Source organism: Artemia sp. Qi Xiang Cuo, chromosome 12, assembly GCF_049724085.1.
Source record: "Artemia sp. Qi Xiang Cuo chromosome 12, ASM4972408v1, whole genome shotgun sequence".
In the NCBI taxonomy this organism is placed as follows: Eukaryota; Metazoa; Arthropoda; class Branchiopoda; order Anostraca; family Artemiidae; genus Artemia; species Artemia sp. Qi Xiang Cuo.
In genome coordinates, this window is record NC_142805.1 from 34966704 (window position 1) to 34991300 (window position 24597).

Sequence of the window (24597 nt, forward strand, 5' to 3'; positions counted from 1 at the left end):
TTTTCTTTGTATGATGTTTGAACCATTTTGAAAAAATGGCTCTCTCAAAGTTCTTATCGGATGGGTGTGAGGAAAATAGGGCGTGGAGGGGGGGGGGCTAGTTGCCCTCCAACTTTTGCCTCTTAAAAAGTGAACAAGAACTTTCAATTTCCAATCAAATGAGCCCTCTCTGAAGTTTATACGCACATCCCTTTCACAAGAACCATAAATTCGCCCAGAGCATAACTTACAACACCTGCCCCCAGGCCCTAAGGAGTTGTGTCGACATCTTATTTTTTGTTATCTGACTTTTGAACAATTTTTAACAAAATGGCTATCTCAAAATTATTAGCGGATGCATTTGGGAAAAAGGGCGCATTGAGGGGGCTATTTACCCTCCAATATCTTTTGACTCTTTAAAAGTGAAATAGAACTTTCAATTTCCTATCAATTGAGGCCTTTCTGGAGTTTTATACGAGCATCCATTCCATAAGAACGATATATACCCCCAGGGCATAATTTGCAACGCCTGCGCCCGGGCCCTCAGGGGGAGGTGTCAATACCAGAGTTTTTTATCTTATCTTTGAACTATTTTTAACAAAATTGCTATCTCAAAATTTTTTATCGGATGCACTTGGGGGAAGACGGGCGTGGGGGGATAGTTGCCCTCTGATCTCTTTTGACTCGTTAAAACTGTACTAGACCTTTCAATTTCCATTCAAATCAGCCCTCTCTGAAGTGTTTACGAGCATCCCTTCCATAACACCTATATATGCCCCACCCCCGCATAACTTACCGCATAACCCCAACGCTTACCCCAGGCCCTGAAGGGTTGTGTCGACCCCGGAGTTTTCGTTATATAATCTTTGAACCAATTTGAAAAAAATGGCTTTCTCAAAGTTCCTATCGGATGGTTTGAGGAAAATAGGGCATGGAGGGGGGGGGGTTATTTGCCCTCTGATCTCTTTTGACTCTTTAAAACTGATTTAAGTTCTTTGATTTAACTGATTTAAGCATTTAAGTTCTGATCAAATGAGCCCTCTCTGAAGTCTATACGAGCATCCCTTCCATAAGAACCATATATGCCCCCACAGCAATACTTACAACGCCTACCCGGGACCCTTGGTGATTGCGTCAACACAAGAGTTTTTCTTATCTGACCTTTGAACTATTTTTAACCAAAAGACTATCTCAAATTTTTATCGGATGGGTTTGGGGGAAGAAAGGGTGTGTGGGGGGCTAGTTGCCCCCAGTTATTCTTTGGCTATTAAAAATTGAACTAGAAATTTCAATTTCCAATCAAATGAGCCCTCTCTGAAGTTTATACGAGTATCACTTTCAGAAGAACCATATACGCCCCCAGGACAACACTCACGACGGCTACCCCCAGGTCCCTGGGGATTGTGTCAGCAACGGAGTTTTTGTTATCTAATTTTTGATCATTTTTTCTTAAATGGCTGTCTCAAAATTTGTAGTGGATGGGTTAGGGGAAAAAAGGGCGTGGGAATTAGTTGCCCTCCGATCTCTTGACTCTTAAAAAGTGAACTGGAACTTTCAATTTCAATTTTTCCTTTCAATTAGTCCTCTATGAAGTTTATGCGAGCATCCCTTTCATAAGAACCATAAATGCCCTCAGGGCATAGCATACAATGCTTGCCCCCGGGCCCTAGGGGATTCTATTGACACTGAAGTTTTTCTGATCTGACCTTTGAACTATTTTCACAAAATGGTTATCTCAAAATTTTCATCGGATGGGTTTGAAAGAAAGGCATTGGGAGGGGGGGGGGGTAATTGTCGTTGGATCTATTTTGACTCTTAAAAAGTGAACTCAAACTTTCAATTTCCAATCAAATGAGCCCTATCTGAAGTTTATAAGAGCACCTCTTCTATAAGAACCATATATGCCCCCAGGGCATAACTTACAGGGGGTTTTGGGCCCTATGGTGTTTTGTCGACACCTGAGTTTTTGTTATCTGACCTTTAAAATATTTTTAACAAAATGGCTACCTCAAAATTTTCATCGGATGCATTTGGGAAAAGGGGCGTGGGGGGGGGGTATTTACCCTCCAATCTCTTTTGACTTTCAAAAACTAAACTTAAACTTCCAATTTCCAATCAAATGAGCCCTCTCTGAATTTTTTACGATCATTCGTTCCATAAGAACCATATATTTCCCCAGGACATAACTTACAACGCCTGCCCTTGGGCCCTGGGGGGTTGTGTGGACCCCGGAGTTTTTGTTATATGATCTTTGAACTATTTTTTTAAAAAATGGCTATCTCAAAGTTCTTATCGGACGGGGTATGAGGAAAAGAGGGAGTAGAGGGGGGAGCTAGTTGCCCTCCTACCTCTTTTGACTCTTAAGAAGGGAACGAGAACTTTCAATTTCCAATCAAATGAGGCCTCTCTTAAGTTTATGTGAGTATCCCTTTCATAAGGAACGTATATGCCCCCAGGTTAATACTTACAACGCCTGCCCCCCGACTCTGGGGGCTTTTGTGGTCACCGGAGTTTTTGTTATATGATCTTTGAACTATTTTTAACAAAACGATTTTCTCAACATTTTTATCGGGTGCATTTGGGAAAATAAGGGCGTGTTGGGGAGCTAGTTATTCTCCGAACATCTTGGACTCTTAAAAAAGGCACTAAAACTCTCGATTTCCAATCGAATGATCCTCCTTTGAAGCTTATGCGACGCTCCTTCCATATGAAGTGCCTCTGGGAAAAAAATAATAAATAAATCAATAATAATAAAACACTTGAGCCGTATGGCCTTTAGTATAGGCAACGCTATAGCGTTGCCTCTGATTGCAACTCCCGCTAAACGTTTCAACTTAATGCTCTTAGTGTCATTAGTTACAGTAACCGTAGAAGTAGTGTCAGAGTATACACATAGTGTCTTCTGGCTGGTTCAAAATCTCTCACAACTTACCCTGAAAGGTCTAAGTTAATAATGAAAGCCGTTATTGTGATATTGCTTTGACAATCTCCATGATAATAGTTCGTTTTGATTTAGTTCAACATCCACCTCAATATTCCTTGAAAGCTTCTCCTTTATACTCTTAGCTTTTGTAGCAGCAATAGTTGTAGTAGCAGTAGCAGCATTAGTAGTAGTATGCAGACAGCATCTTTTTTTTCAACATCCCCTTCAAAACACAATGAAATTTTTAACTTAATACCATCAGCCAGTCCTGTAGCATTGTTGATACGTCTTCTTGACCACCTTTGTGGGTATAGTGTATATCGATTTATTTCAAAACAGTTACAATATTGCCCAAAATTTTCCCCTTAAAACCCTTAGGTTTATTATTAGTAGCAGTAGCACCAGCAGTTATAGTAGTAGCAGTACAACTAATAGTCTTGGCTTTAGTCTTGGCTTTAGTAGCAGCAGTAGTAGTAGTAGTAGCAGTAATAATAATAGTAGCAGTAGCAGTAATTGCAGGAGTAGAAGCAGTATTACAATGATGCAAATATTGTCTTGTGGTTAGTTCAACATCCCCCACAACGAGCATTATAAGTTTAAATTTCTCACACGAAACTGTTCCTAAGATGTTGCTGATATGCCCTTCTGACAACTTGTATTTGGATGACAAGTTGTCATCCGTAAAACAGAAATTTTCAGAATAATTCTCTGAAAATTTGACCTTCATCATACCCTTAGGTATAGTTGTAATAGTAGCCACAGCAATAGTAGGACTACTCAACTTAGAACAATTATCCATTGTTGTGATATTGTCGATTTGCTCTTCTGATAACCTGTATATTTATATACTTCATGAAATTTGCTACTCTCAAATTTTACCTTCATAGACTTCATCATAATAGTATTATTATCACAGTAGTTTCGGTGGTATTAAAAGTAGGTGCAGTGTTAGTGTTGTATTAGTAGTAGTTTTAGCAGTAATAGCAGCAGTATTAAAAGCGGTAATATCATGTGCATATGCCTTTTGCTCAGTTGAACATAGCTTTCATGATAACCCGTAAGTTTCACCTTGGCACGTTAAGCCGTTCCAAAAATATTGTTTATGTGCGCTTTCAGCACCCTTTTGATGCCCTTTTCACCTTAATACTCTAAGCTTTACAAGTTGTTGCAACTGAAGTAGTAGTTTGAGTAGTTTAGTAGCAGTAGTAGCATAAGGAAAAGTGGCAGTGGTATTAGTAGTGTCATGCATATATTAGCTTTTTGTCAATTGATCTTCCCCTTGAAGAATTCTCCGAAAATTTCACCTTAATACCCAAATCAATTCTTGAGATATGGCTTTTTGACAATCTACATACACATAGTGTTTTTTTATTTAGTTCGAATTTCCCCTGAACACTTTTTCAAAGTTTCACCTTCATACAGGTAGCTTTAATTGTACTAGTATCATAGCAGCAGTGGCAGGAACAGTAGTAGCAGTAATAGTGTATAATTATAAGTATTAACAGTAGTAGCAGCAGTATTAATAGCAGTAGTAACAGGTACATTTTGCCTTTCGGTCAACTGAATATCCCACTCGTGATGCCCCTGAAGTCTCTTCTTGATTTGATAAGCCGTTCAAAAAATTTGCTGATACGCCCGTATCTGCGATCTGTATATACATAGTATGTTTTGATTTAGTTCAACTTTCCTCTCAACGTCTCATCAGATATTTTGTTTTAATATCATCAACCTTTTAGTGCTCGCTACAGAAGTAGTAGTCTTAGGGATAGTTGTGGTAGTAGTAATAGTACTTGTGGTATTAGTAGAAGCAGAAGTAGTTGTAGTAGCACTATCGTGCAAATTTTGCCTTTTTGGTCAATTGATCATCTCCATTATCATTCCTTAAAGATTCCAAATTAATATGCTCAGTCATTCCTAAGTTACAGCCTTTTGAAAACACATATACAAATGACATATTACGATTTAGTTCAACACTCTCCTCAACATTCCCTAAAAGACTCGTCTTAATGCCACTCGTATTTTGGGAAAGTAGAAGTCAAAAACGTATGTTTTCTCAACAACATACTATAAGTAAAAATGAACAAATTACATAACTTGCAGTCCTTGCCCTGAGGCCTCGGAGGGGGAGGGATGACATCCTCAAACACATAATTACTGAACCTTTCAACAATTCTGAAAAAAACTGATTTCTCAAAACTTTGCTTGGATGTTTGTTATGGGAAAGGATGGGCACGGGGGGGGGGGGGAGGGGTGGTTTCTCTCAAATCATTTGGATTCTTAAAAAGGGCACTATAACTTCCAATTTAAAACCAATGAGACCCATCTGAATTTAATAAGACCACCCATTTCATAAAAAAATCTTATATACCCCAAGGGCATAACTTAAAACCCTTGCCCCAGAGTTCTGGGTTTATTTCCAACCCTGGAGGCATTGTTATATATTTCTTGCACTATTTCAAACAAAATTGCCATTGCACAATTTCAATCAGATACATTTGGTGGAAAGAGGGGTTGTCGGGGGGGGGGGTCTAGTTGACCTCTATCACCATTGACTCTTAAAGGGGAGCTAGAACTTCTAATTTCATCCAAATGAGCCACCTCTAAAGTTTATACCACTGTCCCTTCCAAAGAACCTTAAATGCTCCAGGGGCATAACTTACAACCCTCACCCTCAGGCTCTGGTTGTTTGTATCAACCTCAAAAGCCTTGTTATATAATCTTTGGACTATTTGTAAATAACAGAACTGTCTCAATTTATCTATCGGATACATCTCAGGAAAACACGACGTGTTTGTGTGTGTGTGGGGGGGGGGTAGCTGCACTCTGATCACTTTGACTCTTAAGAGGGCAATAGAACTTCTGATTACAAATCTAATGGGTTCCTACCCAAAGCATATACAACCACCCTTTCTGTAAGATCCTTATATACCCCCAGGACATAATTTACAACAAAACTTCAAAGTTTGAAGTTCAAACACCTCCTGTTCATCAAATACATACGAAAAGGAAGTGAAAAAAATAACAACATCTAAAAAACACTGTATACACACTGTATACAGATACCATGGCTTAACAACACCAACAATTTTAAATCAGCGGTTACATCACTTCAGTTACAGTTGATGTAGCAAAAGTGAGTTTGTTCACTCTGCCTGGAGCCATTGATCTTTTTGCAGTCACTATCAGTCCTGTTGTGCTAAAAAGCCGTGTAGCCGCTGGCTGTACCGGCACATGTTGCCGGTACAGCCAGAGCTTGACGAGCGTAAACTGCCACTCGCGGGATCCGATACTAGTATTGGACCTTGGGGTCCCACAGAATGCCGCAAATGGGCTTCTTCTTTGTATCTGGTGAAATAAGTCGTTTTATAAGGGAGAACAAACCTGCACCTTCACCATAGGGCTCCTGCGCCCTACACTACAGATGAACTAAACTGCACCTTTACCCTCTTTTCTTATCAACACGGAATAACCCTCCGAAATTCTTTTCTGAAAGAAGTGGTCAAGCTATAACGTTTCAAGTCAAAGTTTAAGGCTACTTCAACTTCAGTGTGCTCTGCTAACTGTGCAAAAAAAAATGAAATTCATTTCTATAGATATATTTCTATACTAGCTCTAGATAATCTACCAAGCGGGAAACTACCGAAAATGAGCATCGATAAATAAATGAAACCCAAAACGAACAAAAATAACAATAAATAACTGAGTCAAACTCAAAACGAGCAGAAATTAACATAAGTTGGGCTCAAAACCCCTATGCCTTCCCAAGGCCAGAACATAATTTTCACTTTACTGAAAAAATATAAATGTTTTTACTTTTATAACTTTAATAAATCAAATAATATTAACATTTTGATTACTAAATATGTATTTTATAAAATATGTATTATATGTATTTTGATGACTAAAAATGTATATTAACTGACAATGAATATTCATTTGTATGTTTGTCAGTAAAGTGCAAATTCTATTCTAGCCTTGAGAGGGCATAGGTATTTTGCGCACAGTTTATTTTAATTTTTGCTCGTTTTGGGCTTGAATTAGTTATTTGTTGTAATTTCTGCTGGCTTTGAGTTTCTTTGATTTGTCAATACTAATTTGAGGTAGTTTTACGTTTAGTAGATTATTTGATTTTAATTTTGCTCATTTTTGGTTTGATGGAGTTCTTTACTTTTCCTTGAAAAAACTTCGTTTTATATTGACATAGTCTTTTCAGAGAAAAAGAAAATAATACTTTAAATCTTTTCTTTTTTTAAGACTTTATAGTTTGGCCTGCTATTTGTATGCTGGAAAACAATTTTCAGCAAAATTTAACAACATAGACCCTTATAAAAATCTGGACACAAATAGTAGTGTTTAATTTAAGTTTCATACCTCCTCTAGTTGACCTGAAATGGAAAACTTGATAACATTCGCAAAAAAATTTGTTTATTTTCTTTGATAGCTTGGATACACTTACGCTATTTTGATTTGGTCAAATTTTAAGATCAGAAGAAGCCCTGAAAGTTTGAAAATAATACCCTCAGTTGTTCTTGGGATACTGCTGAGATGCCTTATTGGGAATTAGCATAAACACAGTGCATTTGATTTAATCATAAGGCAACATATACTTTTTAAACATAAAGTCAAATGGGAGGGTGGGCGTGGGAGGGGGATTAGTTTCCCTCCAATTACTTTCGACTATTAAAAAGGACATCAGCCCGATCTATTTTCAATCGAAAGAGCCCTTTTCAAAGTTCCTCCAACAACTCCTTCGATACGAACTGCCCTGGTCTAAACAACAATAACAACAAAAAAATGATACATTATATCCGTATTGATCTTTACTATAAAAATGTCAAGCCTTCCAATCACTTTCGATTATTAAAAAGGGCACTAGGATTTTCGATTTCCAAACTAATGATCCCTTTTTGAGTTTCTACGACAATGCTTTCTATAAACACCGTATATGCCCCCAGGGCATAAATTACAACCCTTACCCTAAGGGCTGTGAGGGTGGTTGTCATCCTCTAAGACCGAATTTCCAGGACTTTCAACTACTTTAAACAAAAGGGCTATCTCAATATTTTGATTGTATGTATTTCGGGAAATGGTGGACGTGGAAGGGATGTTAGTTGTCTTCCAATCATTTTCGACTATTAAAAAGGGCACAAGCCACTCCAATCTCCGATTGAATGAGCACTTTTCGAAGTTTCTAAGACAACTTCTTCGATATGAAGTGCCCTGGTCTATTGGAAAAAAAAATGACACATTGTGCCAACATCGTTCTTATATACCTCCAGGGCATAACTACAAAACCTTTGCCCTAAGGGTTGTGGGGGAGTAAACTCCTCAAAAAACATATTAATCTCTGGAAATCAGTTACTCTGAACAAAATGGCTATCTTAAAATTTTTATTGGATGTGTTTGGGCAAATGGTGGGCATGGAAGGGGTGTTAGGTGCCTTCCAATCACTTTCGACTATTAAAAAGGGCACTAGCTATTCCAATTTCCAATCGAATGCGCCCTTTTTGAAGTTTCTACGACAACTTCGATACGAATTGCCCTGGTATGGAAAAAAATTACTTAGACAGCTCGATTGCGCTGCCTATGAAAACATCCTGAATTGCCTAATGCTCTTTTACCTACCTCTTTTCATCCGAAAAATAAGAAGGAAAAATGAACAGAACTTAAAATTGGAAGGTAGAATTTTTGTTTCAAAAAAAATTTCTTCTTCTCCTTCCTACGAACCGATATACATGGCGAGCCCAAGATGACAGTATTTAACCTTAAAAAACAGATTAGCCGGGATGATGGTTGTAGCCCGGACGTCGATATCGATAACCAAAAAAGAGAGAAAAAAAAAACAAAAGAAAAAACGGAGGCGTATTAGTGACGCTACCGCCGATAGACTCAGCGGCGGCGTCAGCGCGCTGATGCAAGCTCGGCGGCGCGCCGCCGTTTTTTTTAGGCGGCACGCCGCCGACTTTTTGGCGTGGCTTCGGGGTCTACTTACAACCCTATTCCCAGGGCACCGGGGTCGAGTGTCAACCCTAAAGGCATTGTTATATGTTCTTTGACTATTTGAGCAAAATCGCTATTTCACAATTTTAATCAGATTCGTCTGCTGAAGAGGGGTAGTCGGGGGTAGCTGTCCTCCATCCCTTTTGACTCTTAAAATAGAACTGGAACTTCCAATTCTCAAGCAATTGAGCCTCCTCTAAAGTTTATATAACCATCCCCTCCATAAAAACCTTAAATACCCCAGGGCAAATTTACAACCCTTGCCCCCCGGCTCTGGGGTTTGTTTCAATCCCAAAATCATTGTTATATGATATTTACAGTATTTTGAAATAAAATGGTTATCTCAAAATTCCTATTAGATACATTTCGAGGCAATACGACGTGTGTGTGAGGAGGGAGGTAGCTGCCCTCCGATCACTTTGACTCTTAAAAGAGCACTAGAGCTTCTGATTACCAACCCAATGAGCCCTTTCCGACGTTTATATGACCACGCTTTCTATAAAAACCTTATATGTCCCTAGGGCATAACTTATAACCCTTACCCTGATGGCTGGGGGGGGGGATTTGTCATCCTCAAATAAAAAATTCCGGACCTTTCGACTACCTTGAACAAAATGCAATCTCGAAATTTTGATTGGAAGTGTTTTGGGAGATGATCGGCATAGGGGGGGGGGGGGGATTTGCCCTCCTACCTCAGGACCGTTTATTTTTAATTATGTAGAACCCCATATAGTCTCTACATGTTTATTAAGCTGCCCAAATACTGGTTTGGTCAGTATAATATATAAGTACCCTTGTTTCTTGTTGTATTTCTTTCTTTAAATGCTTAAAAGCTTTTGAAATACAGCATTCAACCTTGTTGTGGAGCCTAAAGATTTCATTTTAGATTCCACATAGCTAAATACCTTTTACTTGTATTAACCACCACTTATTTCAACTTATCATTAAGTTCCTTAACAGAAGTAGGTAGTTCAAGATCTAAAAATTTTGAGTCTACTTCCCTCTGCGAATCAGGCTAGCACTCCTTTTCGAATCACCAAAGTAGTAGCTTTCCCAAACTGGAGTCATGAAGCAGACAAATAAAGTGCTGGAACTATTGGGAAATAATCAGAGTCAAAAAGCGAAAGTATATCAGCCTCACAGGCAACTGCCAGGTCCACTAAAGCTATTTCTAAATCTAATAGTAAAAGTCTTCCCCTTTACGGGGTTTAGACTAACACCTCAAAATATGGGAGCGACAAATCAGGCCATATTTCGAAGGTTAGCTATACAATCTGCCGGAAAACTCGCATGACTAGTTTCTGCACTATAAATAAATATTATCTATGGCTGCCAATGTTTTTTATACTTAGAAAGTTTTTTTGGTGGTCTGCGATAAACATCTTCCGATCCACACTGGCCTAGTTGGCTATGCAAGATCCCCTCCCCCTCCCTGATTCTATTTTCAACATATCTCATTAACATTTTCCTTAGGATTGTCAGCAAACACTTTTGTTTCCACAAGCTAACAGAAAATCAATCAATCAATCAATCATTTATTACCCACAACTAACAAAAAGTAGTACAAGTGGAGTACATAATAATAAAAAAGAGAAAAAAAAAACTCAACAAACACTAGCAATTAAATTAAACTACGAAAAGAACTGTAAAAGACCGTGGTCAGGGCTAAATTTACAAAATTCATCTGCAGAAAGCTTTTTATGTAGGTCACCGAACTTTTGAGTTACATCTGTAACATAGAAATTATTAACTAGATACCGATTTCTAGTCCATGGCGGCAGAGAAAGAAGAAATTTGCAAAATTTGAAATAAGTAACTTTAATCTTTTTTAAATCCTTTAGCTTAAGAACAGGATGAACACCCGAAAAATAAAGCACAGAATGATCAGAAAAAGTCGAGAATAAGCGCCCAAGAGCTCTTCTGTTATATTTTCCACGGTTTGCTAAAATTTTTGAATAACTGAACTGAATTTTTCTTACTGAATCAGCAACAATCTGTTTACGAAAGAGAGCTAGAGAATTAGAAACAGTAATACCAAGTCACCGAAAGGAAGAGACATAAAGTACAGAAAATTCATTACATACCAGAGGAGTAGACGAAGACAGATTATAAGATAAGAATTCACACTTGTCAAGATTTAGGGATAGACCAATATTTAGGAAATACTGAGAAACTAAGGAAATCATCGCAGAAAGAGCAGACTTAGTACGACTAATCAACAGAATGTCATCAGCATATGCAATGTAAGAAACATCAGTAGAACCAGAAAAATAAGTGCCTGAGATCTTTTCCAGAACAGTAGAAATACAAATTTTGAACTGGGTTGGTGATAAAACACCTCCCTGCCTAACACCACGAAGCACTTTAATAGTTGTTTCTGGAGAAGATTTCAGGTGGAGGTAAGAATTAGAATACCAAAACCGTAGAAGGTAAATAACTGAAAAATTAACACCAGAAGAAGCCAAAGAACAGAAAAGCTGGTTATGAACAACAGAATCAAAAGCTTTTGAAAGATCAAGTGTACAGAGATATACACCTTTACCCTTAGAAGAATTAGAAAGTAGAATAGAAGAAAGGATACGATGAGCATGTTGGTACCCCACACCAGGTCTGAAACCAAGTTGATTTTCAGCAAAGAAAGAAATATTTTGAGTTAAATTAGGTAAAAGAATATACTCGAAGACCTTGCTAATATTGCAAGAAACAGAAACTGGACGGTAAGAAGAGCAATCTGTAGGCGGTTTACCTCAATTTAAAATTGAAGTCACGCTGCCACGCAAAAAGCTTTCTGGGACGACAGAAGATGCCAAGCACATTTGAAACAAAAGCGCAAGATGTGACACAAGTTCAGCACATTGGGGAGTTAGATGCATTTTAGAGATACCTTCATCATCAAAAGACTTCGATTTAAGATGATTCAAAGCATTCAAAACTTCACAACGCAATATAGGAAAAACAAAAAGCTGACTCAGAAATTTAAGGACAATTTTAAGAATCGCTTCACCAAGCTTTCTATGAACAGAATAATTCAAAATGGAGATAATCTTCGATTAATATGCATGCCAAGAACTTGGTGGAATATCAATACTATTTACATCAGAATCGTCTGTTTTACTTGAATTAATTACTTTCCTCCAATCTTTAGGCAAAGAAGGAAAATGAAGCCCTCGGTATCGGACACTTTTTAGATACTTCTTAAATTCTAATTTAGTTTTCTGTTTAATAAGAAAAACATTACCGGACCTAGGCCGACCACAATCAGTCCAAATTTTTAGCCAAAATTTAGCTTTATTTTTACAGGCCTTAAGGTTAGGGTCAAGTGACCAAAGAGGCTTTTGAGTATTCTTTCGGATTAGCTTTACTGGGACAGAAATTTTTTCAGCTTCTTTCATAGCAGAGAGGATAGAATGATAATATCGGTCTATTTCATATTTAGTATAAATAAAATTCTGACTACACTGCAAAAGCTGATAAGGAACATAAATCGTACTTAGAACTGAAGCCAAATTTATAAGATAAACAGAAAAATTCACATCATTCCAATCAGGCTTATAAAACCATTTAGAACGTATACCACGACTCTTAGACATACTCCCAGAACAAACAACAGACTCAGTGATTCAGTGATTCAGTGACAAAGTTGACTAACTGTGACCTTAATTCCGGATTTTGTCACCAGCCATCAGGTGAATTGAATTTTTTTAACCCTTTTGATTAATCAACCAAATGACTAAAGGACAACCAAATGACTTTAAGAGAGTGTGTCCTGAGTGTAGATTAAGGGCAACAATCAATTGCCTGGTATTTTGTTCATGCAACTCTTCCATTCATGAGCAATGTGCGGGGATAGAACGTTCCCAGTGGAATAAGAACTGGTTATGTTTGGATTGTTCCTCGAAACAAAACATCACCAAAAATCAAGAATATACCACCCCTAAATCTTCAACAGCCAATGACACCCCGCGACGCCGATTGTCAGGAATAAATTCTTCAAAAACTAGCGATACCCCTCGACGCCAATTGTCAGAAATAAATTCTTCCTTAATAGAAATTTTAGATGATATCAGGTCGTCCCCCCGTGCCCCGACTTTCCAAAGGGATGGTAAAGCTTTCATTGCAGCCCATAGCGAGTGTCAGACTACTCCCCTACCAGTATTAACCAGTTTTGCCAGTTGCCAGACTGATTTTCTGCTAGAAACAAAAGATGCCAGTACCCTGACGGATTTTGAATATAATTGTGAGCCTTCTAATGATGCCTCCTGCCAGACTGAAAATTTTCCTTGTGGCAATTGTGATTCCAGCCCCCTAAGTGACCCTTCCCTCCCCTCCCTTTTAGTGCTAAAAAAAAACTCGAGTTCGTTACCAACGAAATTTATAATTTCATTGATCTTAGGTATAATATAATTAAGAACACAGTTAAGTCTGTGAATACGAATAAAAAAAAAAAACACCAATTTGAAACCAACTGCAATTCAATCCAAAAAAAACAACTCCCAACACATGAATATTAATGAAGCAAGTGTCAACTCAAATATGAATTTAATTGGTCACCTAGTTCCAGAGGTCAGTGACAGCTTAAATGAGAACTCAATCAATATTGCAGATCCAGAGGTCAGTGACAATTTAAGTGTGAACTCAGCCAATATTCCAGTTCCAGGGGTCAGTGACAACTTGAGTATTATTAGTAAATTGGTTCCTGAAGCCAAATCAGGGAAGAATTCTTTTGCCTGCCGTTTTCACTTGGCCAACAAGTGTATAAAAAAGAGTGATTGTACCTTTGTTCACCCCTCTATGTCTTTTTTAACTACTGGATACAGTACGGAATGTTATTACATTTGAAAAACAGGGATTATCGTGCTATAGCCAGGCGCAGTAAAATTTGTAATAGTAAAATAGTTACAAGTTCTCAATCAACCCAAAAGCGGAGCCCCCTTCATTCAATTAATAAAATTAGCTCATCAGCGCATACTCTTCCTTTTTTATTCCAAATCTACCCTGCTCACTCAAAAAACTTCCACCTTTACCACCCAGGAAAAAAACTCCATATTCCCAGCAAAATCCTTTCCCTCTTAACACTCCAGTTAACCCCTCCAAAGTTTCACCCCCTGATAATACCACCATCGTATTTCCCTCCCTTATTTTCCAGCCTCCGACCCATGCGTTTAAACCCTCGTGCCCACCCTACCAGTGTGACTCAGGTCTGAGACCTTTTGCATTTAATAATTGTCTTGTATTAAATCCTAATTGTTCGCACTTCCCGACAACTGAAAACAAGTCGCACCTTCCTCATCATGCTTCGGCTGTATCCTCGCCCTCCCCTCCACCTCCAAATCCCCAAGGTAAATCCTTCTCTTACCCTACTTCTCCGCAGCATCATTATATTAAATTGAAACCCCAGCCAGGAAATTCTCATACACACCAAGTATCCCTGTCGAAATTCCCCAATCGGTTTGTTTTTCCCAAACTTTTAGTTACTAATGCCGAAAGTCTTAATTTTGAAAAGCTTACTGAACTCGAGGTGCTTTCAGAATCAAATCTAATCGATATTATAGCTATTACGGAAGTACAGTCCCAAGACCCAGGGTCTCTGTGCCTGACAAATTATTCAGAGTTTATCAAACTCCGTCCTTTAGATCACCCACTTGGAAAAAAAGGAGGTGGTGTCTTGTTTTTTACTAAGAGCAACCTTTACCCAAAGGTTATCCGTGTCCCTAGTTTATCCGAGTATGATGAAATCCTCTGGCTAAGTATTAGACCAAAAGTTCTCCCTCGTCCATTTAATATTATTGCAATAGCCGTTTTCTATTAATCCCCAAATCAAAATATCGAGTCAAAACGTAAATTCATCCAGCAATTGCAGACAAGTGCTGATTTTGTTATTTCTAAATACCCCAATGCTGTTATTTTTTTTGTTGGCGATGAAAACGACCTTAAATTGTATTCATTTTGCTCCTCACTTAATTTTAAGAATATTTTTAAAATACCAACAACTCGGGGTAATACCTCTCTTGATGTTATTTTAACTAATACGTATAATTTTTACAACCCTCCCTCAGCTCTGCTTCCACTAGGTGGGAGTTATCATCTTTCGATACTTTTATCCCCCTCCTCAAATTTTAAGCATTCTTTCTCAATAAGTTATGGCAGTTATCGCCCTCTTCAAAATTCTGGTCTTCTTTCTTTTGGTATGTGGCTGAATACTGAAGATTGGTCTGATGTTTATAGTTTATAAAATATTGATGAGAAAATGGCTTTGTTCCACAAAAAGCTAATTGACAAATATCAAATTTGCTTCCCGGAAAAAAAATTTAAAAATTGCTCAACAAACCCTTTATTAACCAAACTATAAAAACACTAATTAGAACCAAATTGAAGCTTTTCAAAAATGGTAAACCAGATGAAGCCAATAAACTAAGAAAATCAATTAAAAGAAAAATTCGCAAATTGGCAGGATCGTACTACAAAAATAAGGTCGAAGTATTGTTTACTAATAAACCAAAAAACTGGTATTCTGAGGTTAAAAAGCTGTGTGAAAGGAAGCTTGAACAGCTTAACTTCAATCTACCCGAGTCTCCTGATATTACTGCCAATAATCTCAATAAAGTCCTCACTTCCATTGTCCAGAGTCTTCCACCACTGTCCAACGAATTACCATCAGGAGCCCTTTCCCCTTCTTTACCCACTATTTCTCCGTCTGAGATAGAAAGAAAAATTCAAAAACTAAGAAAGACAAGTATTTGTCCTTTGGATATCCCCTTTTCTCTTATCAGTGCCTTTGGTGATTTCTTGTCTAAACCCTTGTCTTTCCTGTTAAACAAGATTACCGAGTCTGGGCAAATTCCTACAATTTGGAAACAGGGTTTCATAACCCCTTTGAAAAAGAAAAACGGAAAGCCTGGTTTTGAAGGCGTCCTGCCTATTACTCTTACTCCTATTTTCTCGAAACGTTATGAAGGTTTACTTGCAGATTGGCTAAAGGAAAAAATGTTGCCTCTTACTGATTTGAAGTAATTCAAGAGCCTAAAATCCACCTCTAATTTACTTTAACTTGTTTCTCTTATTGATCACATTGGGAATACCCTTGAAAAGCCTAAGTCTTGGCTAAATTTAATTTCCATCAACCTTCAGAAGGCTTTCGACCTTGTTAACCACAATATTTTAATTGAGAAACTTGTCAACGAATTCAATATTGATCCCTTACTGGTGAAATTAGTTGCCTCCTTCTTAACAAATAGATCGCAAGTTGTCAAATACCAGAATCATTATTCAAATCCTCTCCCTGTTCACAATGGAATACCCCAAGATACTCTCCTAGGTCCCCTCCTTTTTTCAGTCATAATCAAAAGCCTCGCAAAGGAATTTCCTGACCAATGGAAATTTGTTGACGACCTAACTGTTGTTAAAACTTCAGAAATGTAATAAGTGACCCTATGAGTATCCTCAATGAAATTGGAGACGAGGCCTTAGACTTAGACATGACAGTAAACCCCTCGAAGTCCATGATAATGCCCATTTGTTTCCTCAAATCCTCGCCCTATTTTCTTAATCCTATCCCTCCTGAAATTTCTATGTCCTCATTTAAAATACTTGGCGTCACAATTTCTTCAAATTTAAAGTGGGATATCCACGTTAATGACATCATCCATAGAGCTAATGTGTCTATCGCCCTCCTAAAGCTCCTAAATAAATTCAGCGTCCCCCCTTCCCACTCCTTAAGAATTTACACGTCTTTTGTCCGCCCGCATCTAGAATATGCTTGTCCAGTTTGGCACCCTGGTATCTCTCGCGAAGAATCGTAAAAAATCGAATCAATTCAAAAAAGGGCCTTGCGAATAATTTTCAAAGAAGGCAAGGTGCATTACTCTCTGCTCCTAAAAAAAGCTAGTCTGAAAACCCTGGAGCAAAGGAGGGTTTTGTTGTGCCTCCGTTTTGCAAAAAATGCCATAACAAACCCTCGGACGGCAAGTATTTTCCCCAAACGTCACTCCCCATCCAGAATACGGCCGCCTCGAGCTGTTTCTGAGCCCATCCCTGCTTTGTCCCCCATTCACTGCGTTACTTCCATATACTAAATAAATTTTATCCACTTACTTAACTATCATTTTATTACGTTGCATAATTAGTTTCTTTTTTTCCCTATTTTTTTTCTTCTAGCGGTTTTGTAGTTACAGTGTCTCTAGAGCTTTTGCTTGCCCCCCCCCCCTTTCGTGACCAGTTTTTATTGTTTTTATGTCTTTTATTGTTTTTACGTAGTGTAAGTGCTGACAATTTCTTAGTATCCCTTTTAATTTAAATGCATTTATGTCTCGTTCTAAGTTTAGTTTGACCAGTTTTTAATGCATTTATGTCTCGCTCTAAGTTTATTTTGACCAATTTTTGTTTTTTTTAATGTTTTAATTGAGTTTTTACAGTTTTAATTATTGAATTTTAAATGATGTTAATTATGGTTTTCTCTATTTTGTTGTTGTTCTTTGCATTTTTAGTGTAACGATTTATTTGTTGTCGACTCCAAAGTCCGAATTCGGCCCTGTGTCGGCTTGTGTTTGCGATTTTTTATGAAATAAATATCTTATCTCTTATCTTATCTTATCAGACTTTTATAAAAAAAAAAAGACAGCGGAAGGTGATCAAGATATAATCATGTATAATCATGGGACTTCCGAACAATTTTATAAGCCGGGAGAAAATCAAAAATCTGACCATTCCTTACATTATCAGAAACCAGATCGGTATTAAAATCAAACAACAAAAGTACGAAGAACAATAGGGAAATATTTTTGCAAAACAGTGGAGATAATTTGAATGAATATTTCGGCCCTATGTCCAAGGGCCGTCCTCAGCAAGACAAAAATATATGAAAGAAAAAAAAACTCACAACAACATGCAACCAATTAAATTAAAAATTAAAATTTTTTTCAAAGCAGTTCTAGCATCCTTACTTCAGCGAAGTTCAACCAGGACTGATTAAAAATAAAGTAAAACAAGGCGATTCAATGAGATGAAAGAAAAATAATTTAAAAACACGTTCTTATTGCTAATCCAGCTTTTTTGGCAGCTAACCTCAAAGGTCTTTTTGTGACCGGTTCTCTGTTAATATCTATCGGTTTTTTAAAATATTTTGTAAGATCATTTTTAATTAAATTTGTGTATAGAGCATTTAGTGTATATTCCCCCGAGTCCCTATTTAAGGAAATAATATTATTAATCTTAAATTTGATTTCAATTCATTCTCGGACTACCTGCTTTATGCCTAGGTCATTGCTAATAAGGGCAGATTCATCAAAAAGTATATTGTGGCTAGGGTTTTCAAAAATATGGCTGCCTAATCCAGAATCAGATGAAACAACGGAAATACTAGAATTTAGAACCTTGACTATATCATCTTTATGCTGTTGTATGCGCTTTTCTAAACTCTGGTGTGTTCTACCTACATAATATTTGCCACAATCACATGGTATTTGATAGACCCCTCTTTGGCGAGTAACTGGGGTTTTATCTTTACCAGAATTTAGAAAATCTATGGTTCTAAAATTATTTGTGAATACTACATACAGATTATTTTTGTGCAAACTTTTTTAAGATTTGTAGTGATTTTTGGGATGTAGGGGAGGTAAATTATGTTTAAGGGCTTGTCAGAAATAACACATGGTAAACTATCATTAATTTTACGGGAATGTCTCTTCAGTCTACAATTTATTACACTATTAATAAATAAAATAGGATACCCATTTCCAAAAAGTATGTCCTTGATAAAGTTTAATTCTGCTGTGATGTTGGAATCAGAACAAATGTTTAGGGCCTGATCTACGAGGGATATTACGACTGCTCTTTTAACTTGTGGGGGGTGGTTTGATTTAAAATGCAAATATCTATTATTTTGTGTTGGTTTTCTATAAAAAGTAAAATTGAGTTTTTCGAAGCTACGAATAACTTACACATCTAGGAATGGGATTTTATTTGCGATTTCGATTTCTAAAGTAAACTGTAAATTTCTATCGTATTTATTAAGGTGATCTAAAAAACCCTTAAGCTCATTTTCCCCATAGTTCCAGAGTGAAATTACATCATCCATGTAACATCCCCAAAAGAAATGTTTTAAAAAATACGAATCTAATGCCCATTTTTCAATATGTTCCACATAAATATTTGCCAGTAACCCGGAGAGGGGCGCTCCCATCGCTAAGCCATTAATTTGCTGGTAAAAAGAATTACGGAATTGGAAATGCATTGAGTACTTGTTACAGAGTTTAACCAAGGTCATTAAGACATCACAATCTATTCCTGCTGCTGAAGCTTCTATTAAGTGATAATTTTATTTGATTTTATTTTCTAATAACTGTTCAGATACTGTGACATTAATATTTGTATATATTGAAACAATGTCAAAGCTACTTATAATTGTATTTTCTGAGATATTTACGTTTTTGAGTTCTTTTGAATTAAAGTTTTAAGACCATTACAAGCACAAGAGAAATTCTGAAGTGAGCGAAAGGAACGATCATTATATGGCAGATACACATTAATTAATACGACATTACCAAGACGCACCGCAAAAAAGTGGTGTATTGAAAAAATTGGTGTATTGGCTTGTCTTAATTGGCAGATAGTGGTAATAAGGATCTGTTATATTTGAGCAATAGCGTATAAAAGCAGAATTGCGCTAAAAAGACTATAATAGAACACGTTTCTATTTTTCTTATTCATCTGTATTGAATAATCAGAGAAATTTATAAAATGGCATGGAATGGAAAATCATTTTCTTACTGGGAAATGTTCATTAATTTAGTACATTCAAACAGGCATTTGTATGTAAAATCAGAGCCATTATACTGCAATAGAGAGGTTGTGAAGAGAACCTGGTGTCATGTGGGATCAGCAATGGCTCAAGCTAATCATGGCAGTATGACAGGTAAGCCCTCAAAGTTTATTCCATCATCCTAGTCAACCTACATAAATCTATTTTAAATTTTCTATACCTAGAACTAATCTAAATGTGTATACTTATAGTATGGTCCTGGCTATTTGTTTTGATAAGTATTACTGAATTTTCCCAAAACAAGATTTGAAATATAGCCTAGGCTATTAGCCTAATGAAGTAATGCACTAGGATAAATAATTTGTTATTGAGCAATGATTTCTTTATTAGCTATTCAAACTGATGGATGGTCAAAGAAAAATAATAAGGCTAGGAAACAAAATGTAGATATCCCTCAGTACCATAGGGTTTTTATCTGCTGTAGGCATAAAGTCCTAGTTGAGGGACTTCTAGCTATCTTGGAAAGCAGCTAAGATAGGTGAACAAAACATTCAGAAAAGTTTCCAAGGCTTAAAATATACCTGGTAATGCTCTATAAAGCTGCTGTCTTGGTAAATATCTACCAAATCATATTATTGACTTACACATAAAGTGAATATACCACTCAATGCCATTTTTTATGCTTATTACAAATAGGAGAATAATTTATATCGGAAATTATTTTCAGCCCCCCCTCCTATATCGTCCAATTCAGGATATATATTTCTACATTTTGGGGGGTAGGGGCAAATTTTATTTCTGATGTAAATGGGAGGCAATATTAAAATTTACCCCCCCCCCCTACTGTATAAAAATAAACCCTGAATTGGGATATATAGGAGGGGGGGCTGACATTTTTTTCCAATATAAATTATTATTATATTTGTAATAAGCATAAAAAAGGCATCAAGTGGTATATCACTTTATGCATAGGTCAATAATATGATTTGGTAGATATTTACTGCTTTCTCTACCCTTTCCTTAATTTTAGGGCTATCTAAACTTTGAAAAAAAATTTGTATATCAATTTTAGTTTCCAATCTCATTTTTATTGTCTGTAATGTTTGAAAATGTAATTTCTCTTTTTATTGCAGTAGGCCTATCTTAAGCAAGGGCAAATCTCCAGCATTTTTATGTGGGGTGGGGGCAAGAGAGGTCCATATCCAGATAATCAAGGGGCACAAAATATATATTTTTTTCAAAATGAGGGGGGGGGGCTGTCTCCCCTGCCCCCCTAAATGATGTACCTGATTTTAAGTCATATTAAGGATCTTTTCCTAAATTTAAGAAATGCATGATTTTCAATTCTTTACAAAGTTATAAATCAAGATATAACTTAGATATGAGGCTCAAAATACTTTCCTTGTGCCTCAATTGAGCTGTAAGTCTATTTCTAAAGGTTTATCTTTTATAACACAAAAAGATCTTTAATATATTTCCCATATCAGCTATTTCACACCAACACAACAAGAAGCTATTCTGAAATAAATTTGATAGATTCAGTGAGATTTATCCTTGGAAGTTTCTTCTGACTGGTAGAACAGCTTTCAAAATTTAAACCAGAATTTTAGAAGCAAACACAGGTGACAAGCAAGCCATTGAATTTGCCTTTGAAAGTGCATACATGATCTTTAGCACTTTGGATTACCCTGCAAGGCTGACATGCTTATTTTCCTGGGAGTTTTCTCCAAGAAATTGTTAGATTTAATAGAGGTAGTAGAGTAATAGAGGTTTCTTGTGAATTTATATCACTGTTATCATCATCACTGTCTATTAAAAGGATTTTGTCCTACTTGTATTTTATTTACCACCCTCTATAACCCCTGGGCAAATTCACTTTTACCAATTGAATTCACTCCTCCCCCTACAATCTCTCTTCCCCTTTAGTCCTTTTTTTCTAAATTCTGTTTTTTTTTTGTAACAGACTATATAATATTTTTATTATTATTAACCTGTTTAATCTTTGCTAGTTTTTGAAAAAAGGTGACAGGCAAGCCCCTGAATTGGTCTATTGTTGTACTGCAAAGTTTATACATGATCTTGCAACTTTGGGTTACCCTACAAGGCTGTTATGACTCAATTTTCCAGGGAATTCTATCCAAGGAATCATTAGACTGAATAGAGGCAGTCCAAAAAGGTGCCTGTGAATTAACTTCTCAAAAAGTGTATATCCTCTTATATCTCCCTTCTTCAGAGAGCCATTATGGCTACTCTCAAGGAAAGGAGAAGAAAGATTTGTTTTTCCAACACTGTCCTGTAAAACCCCTGAGTGAATTAACTTTTACCTAGTAAATTGGCCTGCCATTCTACAATCTCTCCTCCCTGGTTCTACAATCTGTCCTCCCTTATTATACAAAACTTATATTTTCATATCAATACAATTTTCATAGGATACAGAAGACCTATTCCCCTACATAATTAATATGCTAAAAAAGTAAATACCTCTTTTTCCCACACGACAGTCTTTTTACAGCTTGTTGAGTAAAGAATTTTACTAATTTTGAATTTTATTTTCAGCCTTTTTTTTTACTAAATTGTGATTCTCTGTTACAAAGACTATATTATCTTTTTATTATTATTAACCTGTTTAATTTTTGCTAGTTTAAATTGATTTACATGTTGCCCTTCTCTTGAAAGAAGGTCAACTGGACTGTTTGAAAGAAGTTTTCCAAGGAAATTGTTTCTCCACTCATTAAAATTATCCATTGTTAATGCTGTCTATCTCTTACTAAAGCATATCCCAATAATGTGTTATAATTTAAAAAGTAACAGAGAAGGTTTAACACCAATTCCAAAGTGTGGGAACTTAGGGTAAGAAAAGCATTCAGAAACAGATCTTAGCACTTTGATTATGTAAAAACAAAGATCTGATCAAAATCAAGTAAGATTGTAACAGTAAAAATGTGCCTGTTGATTAACAATAATATTATTAAAGATATAGTAAGTTCCATAGTTTTTGGACCAAAATAAAATCTTTCTTTTTCAGGCAAAGAAGCAAAAAGAGTATGGGAATCCCTAAAACGAAAATTTGGGGAAGAGAGGAGAAGCCTAAAAGGGAAAAGGTGGTGATTGAAGTTGCAGCAAAGAAAATAAGTGGTGCCTCTTCAAACATATGGAGTTTGTTTCAGACTATATGGCAGAAAGAAACAGAGAACAGAAAAGAATTTTTACTGCATTACCTAGTTTTCCAGATTTTGAGACTGACTTCTCTGTTGTTGACAACAGCTATGAAGCTGGAAGTGTTGAAGAAACCATGTATACCAGCTATGATGATGGAAGTGCTAGTGAAACTGTTTATACAAGTGCTGATTTTGATGAAGACACAATTGACATCACTTTAGAGTCAATTTTGTCAGGTAGAACAAAGAAGCAAAATGAAGAAAATAATCAAAAGAGAAAATACATACCCAATAAAAAACATCAACAAGAGTTGAAAAGAGAAAAAGGCCAATTGATGCTAACCATAAAACTCCAATTACAAATTTGAACAGAAATCAAGAGCAAAAAAGAAAGATCAGTGGGGAGACTTCAGTTATTGATGAGCAAAGGCCCGAGATAACATTTAAAGCTATGCCTCATATTGGTGCTGCTTCAGCTGCTATGCAGATCATGGAAAGGGCAGAGAGTCTCTGAAAGGGAAGTGAGGAGAAGAGAGACAGGGCATTTTTCTTGGGCCAATCGGTTAAAGCAAAATTGAGACAGTTCAATGAACAGTCTCAGATCTTAATTGAAAAAAATATAAATGACCTTATTTTTGAAGAAGAAATGAAAGCTTTAGAGCAAGAATGAAATTATTGCAACATTATTTGCAAAATGTGATTCTATTTGACGATTTTAACTGCTTCATGTATTAAATTTGATATCATATTTTTCTATATAGTATTACAATTTCTTTTCCCTACTTCTGACAAAGATAGAAAGAAAATCTGAAGTAGAAACAGTTCAAATGCTTTGTATTTTATGTTTTAACTAGGATCATGAAAATAGTATAGTAAATTTTTTTCTTTGATCATTTTGCCCTGTTGTAGACTTTACATACCCTACACAGGAGAATTTGATTAATAGAACTTATTTTTATTTTCATACCGTCATAATCTATGAACTCATAAATAATAAAACAAACAGCTAAACTAAGGTCAATTTTTAAAGGTTATAATAATCTGTATTTATTTTTAAAATGAACCTTGTTGAATGTGTTTGTGTTGCCAGGAAACACTTCCTGCAGATGAGCTAAAGTATTTACACAAATAGTCGCGAATCCTTATTGCATTTTCACTAGGGTGATTCGAAGCCAATCCGCTGTTTATATTTGTAAAATTTGCTAAGTTAGATGTATCACTCCTCCTGCTCCCATTAGACACATCTCCAGAATCAACTGAGTCTGAAGTTACATAAGGAGGCATTCCTGTGCTACTATCACACTGTATTAGATAGTTGTGGAGACAGCATGCTGCTTTAATTACTGTGGTTACTGTTGAGGGTTTAAGGTTTATGGGCTGGCGAAATACCCTCCACTTTGAAACAAAAATTCCAAAGGTGTTTTCAATAACCCTTCGAGCCCGAGATAATCTATAATTGAAAATGCGTCGCTCTACATTGAGGGTTCTTCCACCAAAAGGCCTTGCCAAATATGGCTTAAGGGGAAAGGCTTCATCGCCAACAAATTGAAAAGGATATTTGAAAGCACTTTCTCTTAGATTTGGTAATGGCTCTGGCTCAGGCAAATCAATCATACCTTCATTTAGGGCAGCTCCTATATGAGAAGATGAATATATTCCAGAGTCACTATCACTGCCATAACCTCCAATGTCAACATAAGTAAATTTATAATTGGCATCACATATGGCAAATAGTACAACAGAGAAATCATTTTTATAATTGTAGTATTCAGACCCACTGT

General features: G+C 36.4%; 1 protein-coding gene across 1 annotated transcript; it reads left to right on the plus strand.

Annotated features, from left to right (window-relative positions):
- Window positions 1-19646: 19646 nt before the first annotated feature.
- Window positions 19647-23184, plus strand: LOC148946055 (uncharacterized). Its single transcript, XM_089097590.1, has 2 exons — window positions 19647-19811; window positions 22684-23184. The coding sequence occupies exon 2, from the start codon at window positions 22810-22812 to the stop codon at window positions 23182-23184; it is 375 nt and encodes a 124-aa protein (XP_088953716.1). The 5' UTR covers window positions 19647-19811; window positions 22684-22809.
- Window positions 23185-24597: the final 1413 nt, after the last annotated feature.

What these genes read in the sequence shown, in the direction of transcription:
- LOC148946055 (XM_089097590.1), top strand. Translation starts at nt 22,810, where the DNA reads ATGGAGTTTGTTTCAGACTATATGGCAGAAAGAAACAGAGAACAGAAA.